This window comes from Eucyclogobius newberryi, unplaced genomic scaffold, assembly GCF_026437365.1.
Source record: "Eucyclogobius newberryi isolate DKJ021-1_F unplaced genomic scaffold, fEucNew1.0.hap1 SCAF_15, whole genome shotgun sequence".
NCBI lineage: Eukaryota > Metazoa > Chordata > Actinopteri > Gobiiformes > Gobiidae > Eucyclogobius > Eucyclogobius newberryi.
The window spans coordinates 19,341,337-19,360,328 of record NW_027315779.1 but is presented as its reverse complement, the minus strand read 5'-3'; the positions used below and the strand labels follow the sequence as shown (position 1 = coordinate 19,360,328).

The 18,992-nt window shown below is 40.4% G+C and overlaps 2 protein-coding genes across 2 annotated transcripts; one reads left to right on the top strand and one right to left on the bottom strand.

Moving 5' to 3' along the window:
- Positions 1-2,093: 2,093 nt before the first annotated feature.
- kif4 (kinesin family member 4) lies at positions 2,094-9,585 on the bottom strand. Its single transcript, XM_072446553.1, has 30 exons — positions 9,457-9,585; positions 9,257-9,371; positions 8,969-9,159; positions 8,797-8,886; positions 8,559-8,722; positions 8,237-8,331; positions 7,958-8,077; positions 7,580-7,755; positions 7,444-7,505; positions 7,237-7,369; positions 6,993-7,051; positions 6,809-6,914; positions 6,613-6,717; positions 6,243-6,425; positions 6,068-6,171; positions 5,852-5,996; positions 5,667-5,777; positions 5,520-5,603; positions 5,339-5,452; positions 4,910-5,065; positions 4,735-4,832; positions 4,435-4,564; positions 4,199-4,369; positions 4,025-4,132; positions 3,873-3,950; positions 3,689-3,790; positions 3,431-3,601; positions 3,235-3,363; positions 2,392-2,511; positions 2,094-2,325 (listed from the first exon to the last, which is right to left on the bottom strand). Exons 1-30 carry the CDS (start codon positions 9,577-9,579, stop codon positions 2,128-2,130), a joined length of 3,741 nt encoding a protein of 1,246 aa, XP_072302654.1. The 5' UTR covers positions 9,580-9,585; the 3' UTR covers positions 2,094-2,127.
- A 2,686-nt stretch (positions 9,586-12,271) lies between these two features.
- ammecr1 (AMMECR nuclear protein 1) lies at positions 12,272-18,150 on the top strand. The gene is made up of 6 exons (XM_072446552.1): positions 12,272-13,709; positions 15,203-15,313; positions 15,405-15,519; positions 15,600-15,690; positions 15,760-15,856; positions 16,046-18,150. Exons 1-6 carry the CDS (start codon positions 13,231-13,233, stop codon positions 16,158-16,160), a joined length of 1,008 nt encoding a protein of 335 aa, XP_072302653.1. The 5' UTR covers positions 12,272-13,230; the 3' UTR covers positions 16,161-18,150.
- The last annotated feature ends 842 nt before the right edge of the window (positions 18,151-18,992 follow it).

Genomic DNA, 18,992 nt, shown 5'->3' with positions numbered 1-18,992 from the left:
TGAGATAAGTGAGAAGGAATACCACCAAAAATAAAAATAATGTCTGAGAGTAACTACCAGAATAGTTACTCAAAGTGTGTATCCTGAATACGTAGTTTTGGTACATGTATTAAGTTACTTCCCATCTCTGTAGATATAGGTGCTATATCTCACAACCTAAAATTGTATATAACTGATTGACTCAGTTTAGTCCCTCCATTATGCCGAGGATCTGCCATGTTTAACGTCTTTGCATTGGACACTGAATATTATTATTGTTTGTGCAGAAAGGTGGGAATATACTAATTATATGCTAGCTATGTCCTGATAGTTACACAATTCATGAAAACCATAAACATTGAAAAAAGTCTGTGAACTGACACGTCGATAGAATACAGTTCATGAGCCAAGATTTTGTCTGATAATTCTCATAAAATAATATCATAAGTCATTTCTTGTGGGACTTTTGCCTGTTCTATCCTAGCGAGACTACATCATTCTAAATCTTGTGGTTTAGAGATTTGAACGAAAACAGGCACTTCAAAGCGCTGGTCATTTGCCCCTTAGCGTCTTTGTGCCTCTTATACGTGAGCTATCTTATCTCAGGTTCAAGGGATTGCTGAGTGCAGAGTCCAGTGTCTTAAAGTGAGAGAGGACTAAGCTGCAGATAAAGCCGTTCTTTTGAATATTATGTGGCTTTGGTCATAATAATTTCTGCTGCAGATAACCACATCTATCTGCTGAGCAAGACATTATCTCGTGCTGTGCAAGGTCACAAACTGCCCTCAGAGGCACACTCATCTCAATTCTAGAATCATTTACTCATGTTTATGACAACAGTAAACAGTGTTCAAGAGTTCAGAACAATTCATCTAATTTAATTGAAACGTTTAATGATACTAATGTTTTATGTGAAAAATATATAGATACACTAGATTTAAGGCTATTGTCAGGCTATAATAGCATCAGCATATAGTCTGTATACCTTTGGGTATAAACCTTTTGATTGTGGAGACAATGATTTACATATTCATATGTAATAGTTTTTGACAGGTAAAAGTAGCGATACAGATACATCTCTGCAGTAAAATGACATTATTTTAATTACATTTGACTTGAACAGTGACAATACAAAGAAAAGGTTCAGTGCAATCCTGTGTTGAACTCAGCAGTTTCAGTTTACCGAATCAAAGACCTTTATTCCATCTGTCATAAATGTAATCTTTATCAAGCCAGCGCAGTAAACACCAGCTCTGTGGACATCAGCGTTTTAATCAGTCAATAAGGAAATTACTTTTACACTTGGTGTGATTTGACATTTACTGGAAATGTTCAGATTGGTTCCAACTTGTAACATTACATCACTCGGTGGTGAAGTGATTCTTGACCATAGGACTGGGGCCAGCGAGCACCTTATTGTGAATGGGCCTCAGGTTTCTTTGGCTCAGAGTTCAAAAAGAACCCCTGGTGTTGAAGGCAGTTTTAGCACCCCCTGTGGTCACTGGCAATGCAACAAGCCACAGTATCATGTGATTTTAAAATTTCATAATAATTGTAGGTAAATTGTTTGACATGTAGGCCTATATGAAAAGTATTATCTTCAATGCATAAAGAGCCTAGAATTGTAGCCAACTTTTAAATATACATATATTCCTATATACATTGTTTGCTACTCCAGTCTTTTTTAAATTCAAAATTACAGAAATCTTACTCAGACAAAAACAGGCTAGTTGTATAAAACAAACTGGTGCTTTTGTTTCAGCCTTGATCCAGTTGAACCGCTGCAGTAAAGAGAAAAAAAACACAAGGAACTGCTCAAAATATAAGACACTAATGGATCTCTGGTGCAGAAACTAAATTAAAACGTGACTGAAAAAACAAAAACAAGCTAAAATTACATTTCAATCATGTTTGTTGGGAGAAGTTTTGTATTTTAATGATCTGTTAGTTTATGTTAAAATATTAATTTTGTCTGACAGGAGAAGAAGAATCATAAGCAACATTTAAGCTAATACACTATGTACAAGATTTAGATAAGAGTATAACTAGTCACAATTTATCATTTCTACAGAAAGGAGTTCATCGTAGTACAAATTACAAATCTAGCAACAAACACATAAAAAGTCAGAGACAAAAATCACATTGTGCTTAATCATGTTCCTTGATCGGAGTGCAACCGGAGAAAAAACTGTTCTGGAAACTTGTTAGAATCCTCTTCTTTTTCTTGAGGAAACTGACAGTTGTCCGTTCTTCCTCTTCTTCCTCTTCATCGTCCTGCTCTGTCATGACGTTTTGCTTCAGCAGCTCTTCTGCGTCGTGTCCCATATCTCCGATTTCTTGAAGCACCTGAAAACACAGGTTAAAATGAGGTCTACAGAATGACAACAGAAACGTGAGTGCCAGAAAGGTCACCTTCTTCGTGGGTGTGCAGGTGGGCGGTTTGAAGAAGGTGGTGTTATCGGGGCTCGTGGAACCAGCATCCTGAGGAGACGCCGTCGCTTCCCTTGACACATTCCCAGTTTGAATTGAATCCTGTAAGAATTGTTTGCCACAATTAGTATCATGAAATGAACTAAACAAAAGACATGAGTAAATAATCTTCTGGCAATGATGGGACTACACACAACTATTAAAGGAATATGCAGCAAATACAACACATGGGTCTGACACGGGCGAGACAACTGTTCTAGTTGAATCCTCAGAACATTGGTTCATCACTTGATGTCAAAGGTTTACCAATTAGACCCTTTAACACACTTTCAAAAATATACTCTCAGATATTAAGCTTGTTCTCTCAATTTACTTTGATATGGGTTTCAGTTTCCCGTTTTTTAGGTAAAATGAGGAATTTTGCCCATTCAAAAGATATATTAAGTTCAGAATTTTTCAAAGATTTCCATCCCTTTGAAATCCATGGATATCAAATGAATAGAATATCATGGACACATTATCCAAGGGTATTGTTTTTCTTTATACAGGGAAAGTATGCAGTTCCCTGTCAAATAAAAAACACTGAGCACTGAGAAGTCTATTAAAAGTGCTTTGAATTCATTAAAAAGGGCAAAGTATTTAATTTAAAATGTCTTGAGTTTTGTTCCATAAGTCGGGCGCAAAGTTCCTGAATGCCTTTTTCCTAAATTCTGCCTCTAAAATAAAAATGTCCTGTGATCTTAATTGATTAATACTTGATCTGGTTTTCAGAAAATGTTAAATAATCAGGTAAAATCCCAATGAGCGCTTTAGAGATAAACTCACTTTAGTGCTGGACCCATTGTTGTCCATGTTCCGACATTTCTCGTGGTCACACTGGCAGTTCTCTCCACACGTCATCTTGCCTTTGCGGCACCTGCACAGCTTGTTACTGCAGTGGCCTTTGCAGGAACACTAAAGGTAAAAATAAAATGCGTGACAGATAATGTCGCGCTCTCAGACAGACAGGTTTGAATCTTACCCCTGTGGCTTTAGACTTCCTGGAGTTTGTACGTCCCTTTTCTGCCTTTTTTGGATGCCACTCCTCAGCTTCATCCTCTTCCTCCTCCTCCTCACTGGGAGACATCAACTCCTCCACAATGATGGTTGTATTTACTGGTACCTTTGCTGTGGTGAAGCGCTTCCCTTTAGGCTTTCAAATGCAAATAACGTGCCATACTTTGTCAAAATCAATGGAAATAATGATTGTCCACAACAACATCCAGGTGCAATACTTTACCTTTGGGGGAACATACTCAAATGAGTCATCAGGCTTTTGTTCATTAAGAGCTGCCGGAGCAAGAACCTTCTTGCTGCTTGCCAGCTGAAGGAGTGCAAATTTCTATGGGGAAAAGTGTAGTTATCATTGAGCTTAAGTTTAACCAAGTAACAGCAGTAGATGCACTTATTGACTTCAGACTTACCTGTTTGTATTGTTCATTCTTCTCAACTAGAGACCGATTCTGTTCATTTAATTCACGTAGTCTGGTGATCTCTTCTTCCTAAAATTGCACACATTATTGTCTCTCCTTCTGTTGTACAAAATAAATTATCTTCATCTGAGCTGCAAACAGACCTGGGCCTGAAGGCGTTCCAGAAGCTCCTTCTCCCTTGAACTCTCTTTGGGAACCTCAGGTTCGATAGAAACAGTTTTGTTTTGAAGTTGTGTAATAAAATAGTGGACCTGAAACATTGAGAAGTAAGCATTGTACAGGAACATGAAATCCTTTTACTGGCAGGATTAAAGCACCTTCTCCTGGTGTCGCTCCTCCAGTTCGACCAGCTGCTGTTGGTGCTCCATGTCCATAGTGGACATTATGTTTCTCTCCTCAGCCAGCATCTTCCTAAGGTCCAGAGCATTTCCTTTCTCTTGTTTCAGATCACTCTCCAGCTTTGCACAAGCCGTTTTAGCGCTTACCAACTGGAAGAAACATCATATTTAAGTATGCTTTTAGAACAGCGGAAGAGACTTTTATGTTTGCTCACCTCTGACATGAGGACCTTAAGGGCACACTTTGCCTCCACAATGCTTGTGATGCCGTCGATGCGTTGTTTCCAACGGCCCTCACTGTCGGCCATCAGCACTTTCTGCTGAAGGTCAGCGATCTGAGCATTTCTAAAACATGACATGTGAAGTGAGTCTCCATTAGACAGTTGCTATGCATCCATAGTATCCCAGTATGAGCACATGAGCGGCCTCGTGCAGAGATTAAACCTCAATAAGATGAATTAAGAATATATATATTTTTTTGATATTTAAAAAACAACATCCTGTGCATGGCTCACCTGAGGCTCATCTCTGTTTCCAGGTTTTCTACTTGTTTGGTCAGAGGAGTCTCCAGAGCTCCTTGTGTCTCCAGCTCAGAGATGATTAGAGTTCGACGCTGAATTCATAAATGAAAAGAAAAAGCATGTTTTAAAAGTGTTCATTTATGTACAGACCAGGTTTCCAAACACTCACCCTTATTTTAGTGGCTGGTCGATCTCCAGCGTCAATCTGCTCTTTAAGCTGGCTGATGTCCTGAGCCAGACCCTTGCGGTCTTCCAGTAGATCGTTCAGGTGTCGCCGGGCCTCTTCTGTGCTCACCATCACCTCCACTTCATTAGAAAGCCAACCCTAACAAACCATACCAGAATTAGCAGTGTTCATTCCTACAAAATAGAGTATGGTTCGGTGTAGGTTCTGGTTTATCCCCAACTCCAACTGGCTCAGGTTTGGCCATTTGTAAACTTTTATTTGCTGTGACAATCCTCATGTGAATGGTCAGCATGTAAATATCAAACATGCCGCAATATATTGATCTGCAGAATCATGTCATTTGCCATCCGAGGATAGTCAAATTCTAAAATTCCTAAGTTTTTCCCCAATTTAAGACCGTGGGTGGCTTACCTTCACTCGAGAGGAAACACTCTCCGTGCCTTTACTGTGCACATCTTTGCGCTTGTCTGCCGCCTCACTTCTTTTCATGAGAGCATCCTTTAAGCGCTTATTTGCAGCTGCAGCCTGTAAAAAATAAATTAGTTTTAATAGGAGAAAGTTGTTTTAATAACAAATTATTCTTAACATTTACCTCCTCTGTTTTACGGCGTAGGACATTAGCCTGTTTCTGAAAATCCCTTTCAAGTTTGACCAACTCGTACTGCCGCTTACGATCCTGTTGAAAAAATATAATGTAATGAAAGTAGAAAAATAAAAAGTCAAGTCACTTTGTGCATACTTTTTCTTTAAGCTGAATAACTTCTCTGTCCTTCTTGCTCTTCCAAAGCCTGAATTTTTCAGAATCGTCTCTCATTTGTCTCATGAGTTGTGTGCGCTGAGTCTTCATTGCCTGGAAGGAACAGCGTTGATTGTAAGAGTTTGTATAGAGCTGGAAAAACAAGAGACATCAGAATAGTTTATTACCTGGATCTCATGCACGAGCTTGCCGACTTTCTGGACAGAGGATTCTTTAAGTTTTAGAAGCTTTGACTGATCAAGGAGTTTTCGCTTCATTTCTCCAAGTTGTCCCTCCAGCTCCTGCAGCCTCTTTCTGCGCTGTTCACTAAGTCTGCACAAACACACAAAATAAAAACCATTGATCCCAAATTAATAACTAAATATACACATTAACCTACATACTTGGCCTGGTTTGTGTCTTTCTTTGCAGAGTGTAGAGCCAAAACAAGGTCTTCTTTCTCCTTTTGCAAAGAGTCCACAGCGGTTTGGAGTTCCAGCACACTTTTCTGCACAGAAATGTAAAAGGCGTTTCCAAAATAATCCTTCTTGCAGCTGTAACGAAATATCAATTCTTTACCTGGTGCTCTGACTGCATTGGCTCCAGCTGACTGTCGTTCTGGCACATTTTCTTCACAAACTCTTCCTTTAAACTCAACACTTTGTTAAGCTCGATCAGCTCCTTGGATAGCTGAGCCTGCCGCAGTGCATGATGGGTGGTATAGGCTTCTGGGGATTCTTTATTAGCAATGGCTGTAGCATCCTATTAAAAAGGTGCATCCAAATGGTTACTATAGTCTTGAGAACAGATGTAGACTGTTAATTCAACTAAAAAAATGCAACAAGATCAGAGCATAATATTTTGAAAAACTAAGGACTTTGGAAACTAGCTTCTGGATAAAATGTGGTACATATGCACTGTCCCTTTCTAAAGAAACACATGTACATACAGCTGGAGAAGCGTGTGCAGAGTTTTGGCTTCCATTTGCTGATGTCTCCTGCGCATCCTCTGTGGCCATAGCATCAATGGAAGCTGCAAGTCCGGCACTCTCAGTCTTAAAGAGCAAAAGTAACAGAGCATGAGCAGGTTCAGGTTCTACAGATCTTTGTGACACCTTGTTAACCTTAAAACAAACATTCACAAACCTTTAGTTCGCGTATGACTTCTTGTAGGTTCTTCATTACTTCTACATTCTCCTTCAACTCCTGGTCCTCTAGGTTAACCAGCAGCTTCTCAAGATCAACAGCACATCTGGAAAAAAAAGGCATTATATAGACATTATTTATGCTTAGCTTGTAAATACTATAAAGTGGCATTCATCAGACTTACGCTTCATGCTGCCGGAGTTGTTCCAGTTTGTATTGCAGTTTCTCATTTGTTTGTTCAGTCTAAAATAAGTTACACATAAATGTATAAGCTCTTTATACAACTAACACAGAATGATGGAATTTGGATTTCATGGCAATGTCCCAATTTAAAAAGCAACCCTGAGCAATCCATGTTTAAAATGGTTGAATTGTTTTAGCTAGTCTTAGCTAGCAGCTTCAGTGCATAAATGTAGTTTTGAGGTTACCATAATAATCTTCTCAAACATGAAGGCGGTTTGTCCAGCTGCCTCGCTAAGCTCACGACTCAATTTATTATTCTCGTCCTGCAGAGCGCGATTTCTTTCCAAGAGCTTAGTCACCTTCTCGGTTGAGTCCACCCTGTGACACACAAACATGGACTATTGGGGCCTTTTGCCGCAGTTTGTATGCATTCATATTGGCAGAATATATACCCAGACAACACTGGCGCTACTCCTCCACGAGCATGAAGTAGCATCACCTGCAGTTCTTGGACCTTAAAAAGTTTGAAACGCAATATGAAAAAAAGCTTTTCCCCCACTTCAGAATATGTACCTCTTAATTGTGTACCTGCTTCTTGAGTTGGTTGAGCTCAGCAGCTCTGGGGTCAACGTTGATGATGGGTTTGTTTTTGATCTTGCGAGCTCTGTCGGCATAACGCAGTGTATTTATGGTTTCTTCCATGTTTGAGTCTGCGGGGCTAATGCATGCAATCATCAGAGTGTGACTGTTTCCTCCCAAAGAGTCTGTTGAAGTAAAAGTAAGCAGTTCACACCAACATTTGCTACTTACAACCAAATTCTAATTTCTCTACTAAACATTGGAATTACTATAGATTTGTTTTGATAGTCACAACATGTACTTTATCTCCAGGTACTAAACAATATAAAAAACGGTCACTGATGTTGACCCATGGCGTTGACGGATGTTAGAGAAATCAAGGCTAACCTTGTAGCAGACGTGTGAGCTTTGAGTCTCTGTAAGGAACAAAGGTATGTTTCTTGCTTTCATCACCCAGAGCACTGATTACATTTCCCAAAGACAAAAGGCCTTTATTGATGCTGATGCCTGGAGAGAAGAAAATAAACTTTTTAAGAGCTGACAGCAAAACACAAGTATAACCCAAACAGTAAATCTACGGTGCCTATGAAAATCATTAATTGAAAATGCACGCAGTGCAAATTAAATAATACTCATTATAAAAATGAATACTAAAATACATATTACCTTCCTTCAAACGGTCTCCCTCGGCTTTAGTTTTTTTTTGCCTTTCTGAACCTGCCAAATCCACAAGATGCAGTTTGGAAACCACAGAATCAGACCTGGAAGGGGAAAATAAGAAGCACATTAATACATTAGCCTTATACTTTTTTATGACACTCTACATCTTTACAATTCTGTTCATTACTTAGTGCCAAGCCGCGTCTGAAGCCAGAGGAGCCAAAAAACATAACTATTTGCCCTAGTCCAACCACAAACTTTTGGGATTGTGGGCAAATACACAAGTACTCAAACACTGAGCCACAGCCGCCAAACTTTAACATCTTACTTATTTGTTTCCTTGCGCTCCAGCGTGATTGTGAAAATGGCATGTGAGCGTGAAGAAGCAGCATTCATGGCGGTCGATCCAACTGTACGAACAGAGTTCCCCTGCTCCAGGCAACCAACCATCTCCTGAGCCGACGTCACCCGCCTTTCAGTTAAGCCCACTATCTGCAAACACTCACATATAAGACAATGCCAGGACAGTGTTATGATGTGGTACAAGCATTGGCCACACCACTAACCTTAATGCCCTCTTTAGGGTCTTCCCGTATGCTGATGGCAGGTTTGTCTTTAGATGTTGACAGCAAGTCGAGGATTTCTTCATTATAGATCTACAAGAAATGAAACCATCACAGACAAAATCACAAAATTTAACACAATTATACTTGACTTTCAACTGTACAATTAACAGACCTCAAGGTAGGATACAGAAAGGCCAAATTCACATTCTGTGGCATTTTCTTTCTTTTCAAAGATCCTTCTAATAACACGGGGAATCACTCCGACTGAAGGGTCACTCGCTTGCGCTGCAGTGTATGTTCCTCCCATGGAATAAGTTTTCCCTGATCCAGTTTGCCCATAGGCAAGAACTGTGGCATGGTAGCCTAGAGGAGTTAATTTAGAGGTTTGTTTACAAGGAAATGGCAATCGTATCGTTTATTTAAAGTAGTATGAATCATTATTAGATCAAGTTAAATCCACCTTTGAAAAGACCAGACAGTAACGACGACACTGCCGATTTGAATACCTCTTCTTGTTCAGCAGTTGGATCAAAGACATAATCGTATGTGAACGCCTTTTCTGTCCCAACAATGATCTGAAAATTAAGCACAAAAAATGCTTGTCAAGACCACATAAGGTTATACAGACATACAGACAGGTTATTCATAACATTCACAGACCTGATGCTCTCCAGGCACAAATGTGAGGCAGCACTGACATCCTTCATTAAGTTCTTTCTGAACCAAAGGCCGACAACGTAAGGCAACCCGGACGGGGATCACCTTAGCATCCTCACTGCTCATGATGAACTAACATAAATCAAACAGTAAAACTATTTGTAGTAATTATATTTCATTGTATTAAAATACACAAGAATAATATAAATGAATGACCAGAGAAAAGGTCCTTGTTTCGCATTACAAACCAGACTATAATATTCTGAGAATTTGCTGTAAGTGACTTCCTAATGTTGTAACTTCTAGACATTGTCACTGACAACAATAATCATCAATCTGTCTATATTAGTTTATAATTCATTTTAAAAAATGAGTCAAAATCACTGACAACAATGCTTTTTATATATCAAGTTGAATGAATACGTAGTTTGGCTACGTGAACGTTAACCTATAGATCCATGACGTTAACTAGTAACCTTAGCTAGTTTTCATGTTTACCTCTGCCTTACTTTTCTCCAAAACGTAGGTGTTTCCGGACACTCGGGTGAATGTAGACCGTGGTGTGCTCATAAAACTACTGCAATAAAAAATATCCACGGTTAGAAATGTGCAGATTTATCCTTTGTAAAAACTTTGTCGAGTTCCAGACGGGAATGGTTTTGCTGCCCGCCACTTTCAAACACAAGCCCCGCCCACTTCCGTTTTGGAGCCTAATTCAACATTAGCGCCACCATGCGGACCGGAGTCAAACGTGAGACTTGGATAAAATAATGCAAATAAGGACAGAAATAAAATATAAATACAATCACTAAAATCAATTTCATTGTACGGTATGTAGACTTATGTTTATATATTTAGCTTGAAGTAATGGCATACAATAACGATGCAAGTATAATTTGTCAAAAAATAAACAAATAAAGTACATAACTTTTTAGCCAAAAAATGACACCCTGAATGTACTGTACAGTATGGCATCAAACGTATCTATCTTCATGGAGAATGTTCAGAAGTATCTTTAAACTCTCCGTTTCCATGGAATCATACAGATTATGTGACACATTGTTGTTGTGAGAGCACAAAGCATGAGAAATAGTGCATGCAGTTCAGTAGGTTACATCAAACTAAGCCTTTGTGCATTGTGGATCAAGTGTATAAGTCTACATTTTGAGCCCATGTTTTCACCCAACATTTGTGAAACAATATGTCTCTAAAGCCCTATTCACATACAACTCTAAATACATTCCCATGTCCAGACTTCCAGAACAATCAGCAGCACCCGTCCACACCTGCTGTAGTCCCAGAACATTGCCAGGTTTGCCTCTCTGTTATGTATTCTATCGCAATAGCAAATGTGCTGCATCATTTTTATTGAAGGAAAATGGAATTTAGCTGCAGAGTGTAACCTGGGAAACCAAGCTCATAACCAAAGAAACGAGCAGAGGTACTTGATATTTTCTGCAATGTAGGGAATGCCAGGTAAATTCCCAGGTTTAATTAATTAATTAAATTGTACATTTTGTGTATATACTAAGCCTATTTTTTTTCTAATCCTATAATAGATTTTAACTAGTTTTTTTCTTTAATGCATGCCCTTTTGATTTTATATATGTTGTTTTATTATTGTTCATTGTTTTATGTTGCACCGAATCACCAAAGCAAGTTCCTATGTTTGTGATTTTTGTTCATTGGCAATGGCAATAAACCTTTTCTGATTCTGATTCTTATGTCAGGCTGCAAGGCTTGATAAATAACACAAATAAAAAAGCATATCTAATGAACAGATGGACCAAAGCCCTATTACTGGCTTGGAATTTACTTGGGCTTTTGCCAGAGCAGGAACATGTGTGAATGAAGCCAGAACTGAATTTTTGTATCTGGTAATTTCCCTGGTAAATTGCCAATTGTGAATAAAGCCAAAACAATGCCAGCTCGTTCTTTTGGTTATGAGCTTGCTCTATGTCTCTCTGTGCAGGTAAGTATTAATTTAAATGATGCAGTACATTGCTGTAGTGCAAAGAGACAAATGACAGGTTAAGTGTGAACCTGACAATGTTCTGGGACTGAAGCGAGTGTGAATGGGGGCCAGAGCTGAGTTTTCTGGCAATCTGCACATGGCAATTTACTTGGAATGATGTGTGAATGGGGCTTGAAATTATTATCCGTCTCAGAGAGGATTGTTCTGGATATTTATAAGATAAGATAAGATATTCCTTTATTGTCCCACATGGGGAAATTGCATTGATGCAACGCAGGTAGATACAGAGGTAGATACAGAAGAAAAGAACAGATCACTTATAGGAAGTTTGAAAAACACTCTCTGTAGAAGATCTCCTACAAACAAAAACTCCTATTGACAAAACCTCCCATTTCCCAACAAAGGATGGAGGGGAAAAATAATAAGATAAAAATAAATAAATACCATTGCATGTGATCACGACATATGATTGACATTAAACCCAATGGCAAAACTTTTGACACTTAAAAGCCTCTGATCTAATGTTTGGGGACTGGTGATCACTCTCTATATAGAATTTACATTTCATATTTACGGACACAAAAAAATGCACCACTCTCAGCCTTACATTGTGTAGGCACCTAAGGAATGTGAGGCCTAGGACTGTCAACAGAACAAAAGGCATAGACAGGCTGAACAACTGTGACTTTAAGTGTAAGTTCTCCTAATTTTTTTTCCATTTGGTCAGTTTTTCACGCAACGTAACGGACCCACAGGCTTTGAGAGAGATTTTTTTTTTTATTCTACATGTGATGCCCTCATAACGTTACGCATTATGTGTAAAGAGCTGACGCAACTCCTTTCTGAATCCAAATCCGACGTGCCGCTGACTGCGCTGCCTGTGCCCACAGACTGAGACTGTGCACTGGGCTTTTACCCGAACCTAGTAGCAGCTGGGAGACCGGTGCGGAGCGAGGGTTTCTGAACCCGGAGGATTTCTCACGACTCTCGGACCAGAATCATCTTCTAAATGTTCCCCTTTTACGTGGATGACAGCCTCCAAACAAACCTACAGTGAAACTTTCAGCTCAGCATCTGACGTGGGGTGTTATTGAGATTTACTAAGCAGGTCCAGCAGGCATGATGCAGGTGCAAACTGTGGGCTAATGTTTGTGAAATGACGCGGTTTATTGTGCCATGCCAACCCCGCATTGTCAGATGCCATTTTACTCCGCTTTATACCAGCGCATCGAATGCCAACACAGTGGGCCCGCTGTTGTGTAATTAGAAGTTCATAAGGCTGTAGCAAACTGGTGCAATGAGAGCCTACGCTGTCCAAGTAGTGCGCAGATCGGGCTGAAGCCTATGAGTCCTGCGAACTGGAGCTCCAGACTTGCACTTGGAGAGGTGCGCAGCGGAGCGTCAGTGCGCTGCTGTCGGCTTCACATCTGGACCGCCTGCCTGCTGTCATCTACGGCCTGCCTCGACACTGCACTCACTGAACTCGGTTGTCTTGGAGGGGCCTTGCTGTCGGGTTAAGGCACTGGGTGGAGGATCGGGCTGGGTAAAGACTGAAACGCCGCGGTCCGAAGCGGGGCTCCCGTTACCGCTCTGGTCAAAACGTTCACGCTATGAATACTGCTTAGCGAAGTCACGCGTTTGGGCGGCGCGGGCGTGACTTTGCACTTCTCTTGGCACATCGGTTATTTAGTCGTCAGACATAACATAGCGTGAAAGTGGAGTATTGTCCGTCATACGTCTCAGCGCAGTGGGATTTGTACGTCTGGTCGGCGTTGCCCCCCGCCCTTCCCGCGGTGACGGTGATGGGTCGGAAGCGGTGTGTCGGTGCAGATTGTTCCAAGATGGCGGCCGGGTGCTGCGGGGTGAAGAAGCAGAAACTGTCGGGATCTCCCGGATCGGGGGGTCCTGGCGGGGTGGGGGCGGGGAGCGGGACTCTGACAGGAACCGGACATTGTGGCTCTGACTTGGGCATTGGCTCCTCGGCGACCGTAGCAGCAGCAGCGGGGAGCGTGAACAGATCGAACGGCCTGGGGGGCGCCGGGGGCAGTGTGAGCGGGGTTGGTTGTAGCAGCGGTAACAGCGGCGGCACAAGCAGCCTGTCCCCAGCCCCGGCCGGGTACTCCTCATCCGGCCTCTCCCCAAGCCTCAGCCCAGGCTCGGGAAGTGGAGCCAGAAAGATGGTCGTCTCAGCGGAGATGTGCTGCTTCTGTTTTGACGTGCTTTATTGCCATCTATACGGATACCAGCCCCCGAGAACACCCAGGTTTACAAACGACCCCTAGTGAGTATTTTATGTGCTCTTTTGTTGTTACTTCTGCACAACAAAGTTCTGTGCTGAGAGAATCCCAATAAACGTGTCCACATGCGATCGACATCCTTATTTTAGGACCGTTTATTTATTTTCCAACTGGACACACTGCCATGGCAAAACAATATTGTGTTGCAAACAAATAAAATGATGAAAACTTGTTTAGTTTGAATTGGAAGCCCGGGCCCTGTCAAAGAGTCGAGGCCTGAAGCTACATAGGCATAAGGCTAAATGCTATTGCCATTGAGCGTTGTGCCAACGTGAATGTCTTTGCATTGATCGTGGTTGGTTGAAAACTGTATTTGGAGTTTAGTAAGATTAAACAGACTTGGGCACTGGGTGGAAGTCTGAAAACCATCGGTTGACTTTAGCCCGAGTTGGAGCTAAATTGCTAGGAAAAGCTAAGTGATGCTAACCAAAGTAGAAAAGGGTGGAACAGATAAGATACCATCGCTTACATTTTTTGTCACCTCTGCAGCCCCCTCCCCCAAGAAGACCAAAAAAAAAAGACACAAACTTATGTTGTCATTGATTAGTTTCAGTTTAAATTGTTGTTTTCATTGAACTTTGTATGGTCACACTCGGCTAGCTTTGTAGGCTAGGTTTGCTAAGGGCCGCATCGGCAGAACCCAGTTAACGTTAATATTTAATTTAACATTTGTTACTTGTACTTAAAGATGTCTCCTAAAATCACGTCTACATGTTCATATGATGAAACCCAAAGCTTGCAATGTCACTTGCCACTGACATGGCAACCAGACAAGGGCTTTTGGTTGGGGAAAAAACAAGTCGGCCCGTCAATCATCTAACAAAGAAAAGCTAAGCCTCGACTATATGTGACTTCTTGGGGATGAAAACTAGGTTGGTGGCCATATACACATGTGCACATACATATACATACACACACACATACACACACTGTTTGGATAACAGGAATAGTGACTTGTCAAGTTATGAACATTAAGTGATTTGACCATGTCCTCAGGTCAAGACTGGGCTTTGTTATTTGAAAACAGTTGATCAGTAGTTTGTTATCCTGCAGCATATTCATAGGTACACAGTACACTAACTTACAACAACAGGAAGCAGTACACTGCACTTGATACAACTACAACTATTAATGGGAATTAAAACAGCTTAGACATTTAAGATTACAATTTTAATTGGGAAAACGACATGACCTATGACCCAGTAGTAACCCATCTCAGTTAACCATTTCTACAATTTTGTATGTGCCCAAACCTCACACGGATATCAATGCACAATGTGAGGCAGTGACCTCAATAAATCCTTATGAATGCATTGTCACATCAATCTACTGAGATAAATCCTATGGGCAGATTTGCTGCGCTGCTACTGCCTCTGGAGAGACACACTATTGGACCATTCTGTTATTACTATTCCAGAAAAGCTAGCATTTGATTTTTGGTTGCTAATTCTGAAGCAAAACTTTTTTTGTGTTTCAGCCCGCTGTTTGTCACATGGAAAATAGGCAGGGACAAACGGTTGAGGGGTTGTATAGGTACATTTTCTGCCATGAATCTGCACTCAGGACTCAGGGAGTACACCCTTACCAGGTAAGCAAATATTATGACACCAATTGCATTAATAAATGGAGGGTTGTTCTTTGTAAACTCTGAAGGTTTGTTTTTTGTTCAACTCATGTAGTGCCCTTAAAGACAGCCGATTTCCCCCAATGACGAGGGATGAGCTGCCTCGCCTCTTCTGCTCAGTGTCTCTTCTCACCAACTTTGAAGACGTCGGGGATTACCTCGACTGGGAGGTAGCACATTTCATCAAGTTTACTTTATAATCTTTGGTTATAACTCTTTAATCACAAGCGTTGAAATACTTGAATCCTAGGTAGGTGTTCACGGCATTCGGATAGAGTTTTTCAATGAAAAAGGATCAAAGCGCACAGCCACCTACCTACCAGAGGTTGCAAAGGAGCAAGGTGAGATTTGGTACATTCTTTTGATGTTTTTGGAAACCTAACTTTTGTTGTACAAATCCCCTTGCTAAGGTTGGGACCACATTCAAACCATAGATTCCTTACTTCGAAAGGGAGGTTACAAAGCTCCCATCACAAATGATTTCAGGAAGACAATTAAGTTAACCAGGTAAGACGCACTAAATATCAGTTTAAACCTTTACTAAAGAATGCCCCCCCCCTTTTCCAACTATTCTCTGTCCTCTCAAAAAAGGCCAGGAAACAACAGGCGATAACTCAAAATCTACCAACTTTCTTTTAATTTTTGTGGCCAAGTGTGACATTAGTCTGCTGCATCTTGCACCTTCCTTGTTCTTAGGTACCGTAGCGAGAAGATGACAATGGCTTATGCAGAATACATCGCCCACCGTCAACATCACCACTACCAGAATGGCATTGGGCACCCTCTACCACCCTACAACCATTATTCCTGACAGCGAGCCGCATGACCAATCATTGGACCTCTCCGCGGACCTTTTCCCAGGAGAGCCTGCCCCCTCCTGGTCTAGCTATTTCTACTACTGTACCATTTTATGATGATTGTTTCCGTTGCCATGCTGGCCGTCGTTTAGTTGTTTAGACGGTGACATGGCAACGGGTGGCAACAGAGCATCATCGGATCAGGCAAGAAAATCGAAGTGTGTTTATTTTTTTTAGCCTGTGGCTACATTTGCAGCATAAAGGTGCATAAACCCGTTCATTCGTTATTTTTAAATTAAAAAATTATATTTTTGACCCATCTTTTAAGCAAACCTAATCAGATGTTGAATTCTGTGGATGGAAAGAAGTCTTTTAAGATGACTCGCGCTAATATTTTTAGGCTTTGTTACATGTTAACATACTAAACTTTAATCATTTTGTTTATTTTTCCCTTTTATTATTACATTTATGCCATGTAGCAAGGCAAATACAGTTCCCAAAGGCTGTGTCTTATCTATTCAATTCCTCTCATAAATAGATTGGTGGGTTAGGTTTGTTTTAGATTTGTAGTATTGTAGTTTGAAGTTGAATTATATATATTTGGATTTGTATACTCCAAAATTGATTGTAGGATTGTGATGGCTCTCAAACAGCGGCTGCTGGTTGTGTTTATTTTTTTAGGGGCTCAAGACTTTGTTTGGATTAATTCTTTGGCCTTGCAGAATATGAAATGTAGTCTTATTAGGAATTGTATAATTTGCTCATAAAATGTTGTATTTGTGAAGGAACCAGTCTATCTTGAACACAACAGATTTTTTCAATTGACTTCAGTCTTAAAGTAAAATCTGAAAGAAGCCATTCTGTCCGTTATTCATGTCAGCACAAGTGATTCAAGTTGAAGAAAAATACAACAGGCAGTGGATCCTCCTTGATTAAAAAGAGTGAAGGATCTGTTTTCTCTGTTGCTTTCTCAGTTCATCGACGGAGAGTCACATGGCAGGGAGGATCTGACTTAAAGCCATATTTTCTTGTTCCACACTTTTCTTTCTGGTCAGCTGTTTAATATGGTTGATCTGTCAAGGCAAATTTACCACCCCTCATCATACTCGCATACCTCCATGTTTTTGAGGTCACTGATCCTGTGACATTTTGTTGTAGAAAGTTTGTCTTACCTTTTCAGATTCTAGAAAACCATTAACACCGATGTACACAAATAGTCTTTTTAAATGGAAATCTCCCCTGAATGGTACACAGAGTTTGTGATGTGATCTTAACTATTTGTCATATAGCAGTGCTTGTCATTTTGTCTATAAACTCACACAGTAGCAGTTACACGGCTGTGGAGTTGGCTTTTAAATGTCAAGTTCTGCAGATTGAGGAGAGTTGGAAACAAATTCAGGTTTGTTTGTTTGTTCTGAACAGGTTGAAAAACAAAAAAATCACATCAGCATATTACTAAATGTTGTTCAACACAAAGGCTCGACTTGAGAAGCCATTGCCATCTATAGAATAGACCTGTGTTACTTGTCACAGCCACACACTTCACTAGCAGGATTTAATGAGGATTTCCAGGTGAGCCGCTTGCTTTGGGGATTTTGGTGTTAGTTCCTCAAACTGGAATTTTTGAGAGGTTCTTGTTGCTTGACTGAGATCTAAGTTTGTAACAGCCTTTACTAACTGACATGTTAATTTTCTTTATGCAAAAATTTCAAGGGCTTTTGGCACTCCATCCACAGTAACCCAAAATGACCCAATTTAAGTTGTGCTGCCTTTAAGAGAATGATTTAATAATTGGTGGACCAGTAGATGATTGTTAATGTTCCTCTGCCCTGTTTACACCGTAAAAGACAAATGTCGGGATGTTTCCCCCTAATCACTTTACTACGAAAGCCTGCATCTATCTTTTTGTCTAGTTTAAGCTGCTGGGTCTTAGTAGCCTCATTTTCTTGTAATTCAGCTGCTGGGCCTCTATAAAGTAAATCCCGTGAACTGCGGGTGCACAGTCTAAATGTGATCTGAAGACACTACAAGGAACAGTAGGACACTCATTTCCTGGTCCATTAACCACAGCACAACCTGACTTTCTCTGCTGCAAAACCAAATTGATCATGCTCTTTTACATAAATGTTATTGTACATACATGCAATGTTGATGCATTGCATGTCTGTATTACTATGAAATCCATGGTTATATCCATATGCTTGATCTATGGCTTTGACACTCTTTAACCATTAAGACATTTAAAACACAAATATGGTGCTATCAGACCTCATATTGGGGTGGTCACTGTTTGTGACTGGTCATGCGGACTCATTGATCATATCACATATATATATATATATATATATATATATATATATATATATATATATATATATATATATATATATATATATATATATATATATATATATATATATATACTTATACTTATACTTTAAAATGCTACGTGTAAGATTTTCTCTCCAGTACCTTGCTGTACAATGAGCTATGGAGGCACACTTGTGACTGTCACCAAGCAAACTGTAGCCCTGAGAATATCTGTCCTTTGTGGGATTTGGGATCAATTCCCTATGGGAAAACAGAAAAGTCCTAGGAGCATACATGTCAATGGGGCTATCGAATGTACTGCTATTAGGATCTTGCAGTGACATGGAGAGAAAATCCTACGCGTTACCTTTTAATATCCTTGATATATGCAGATTTGTTTAACAGGTGTTTTTGTTTCAGTGCAAGTCAACACCCTGCAGGTTTGAAAGGACAAGAAGTCACACATTGACCCTATCCCTGTTTACTCCCCACTGTGGGCCAACCTCATGGCCTCGTTTGTCAAGGTGTGTGACACG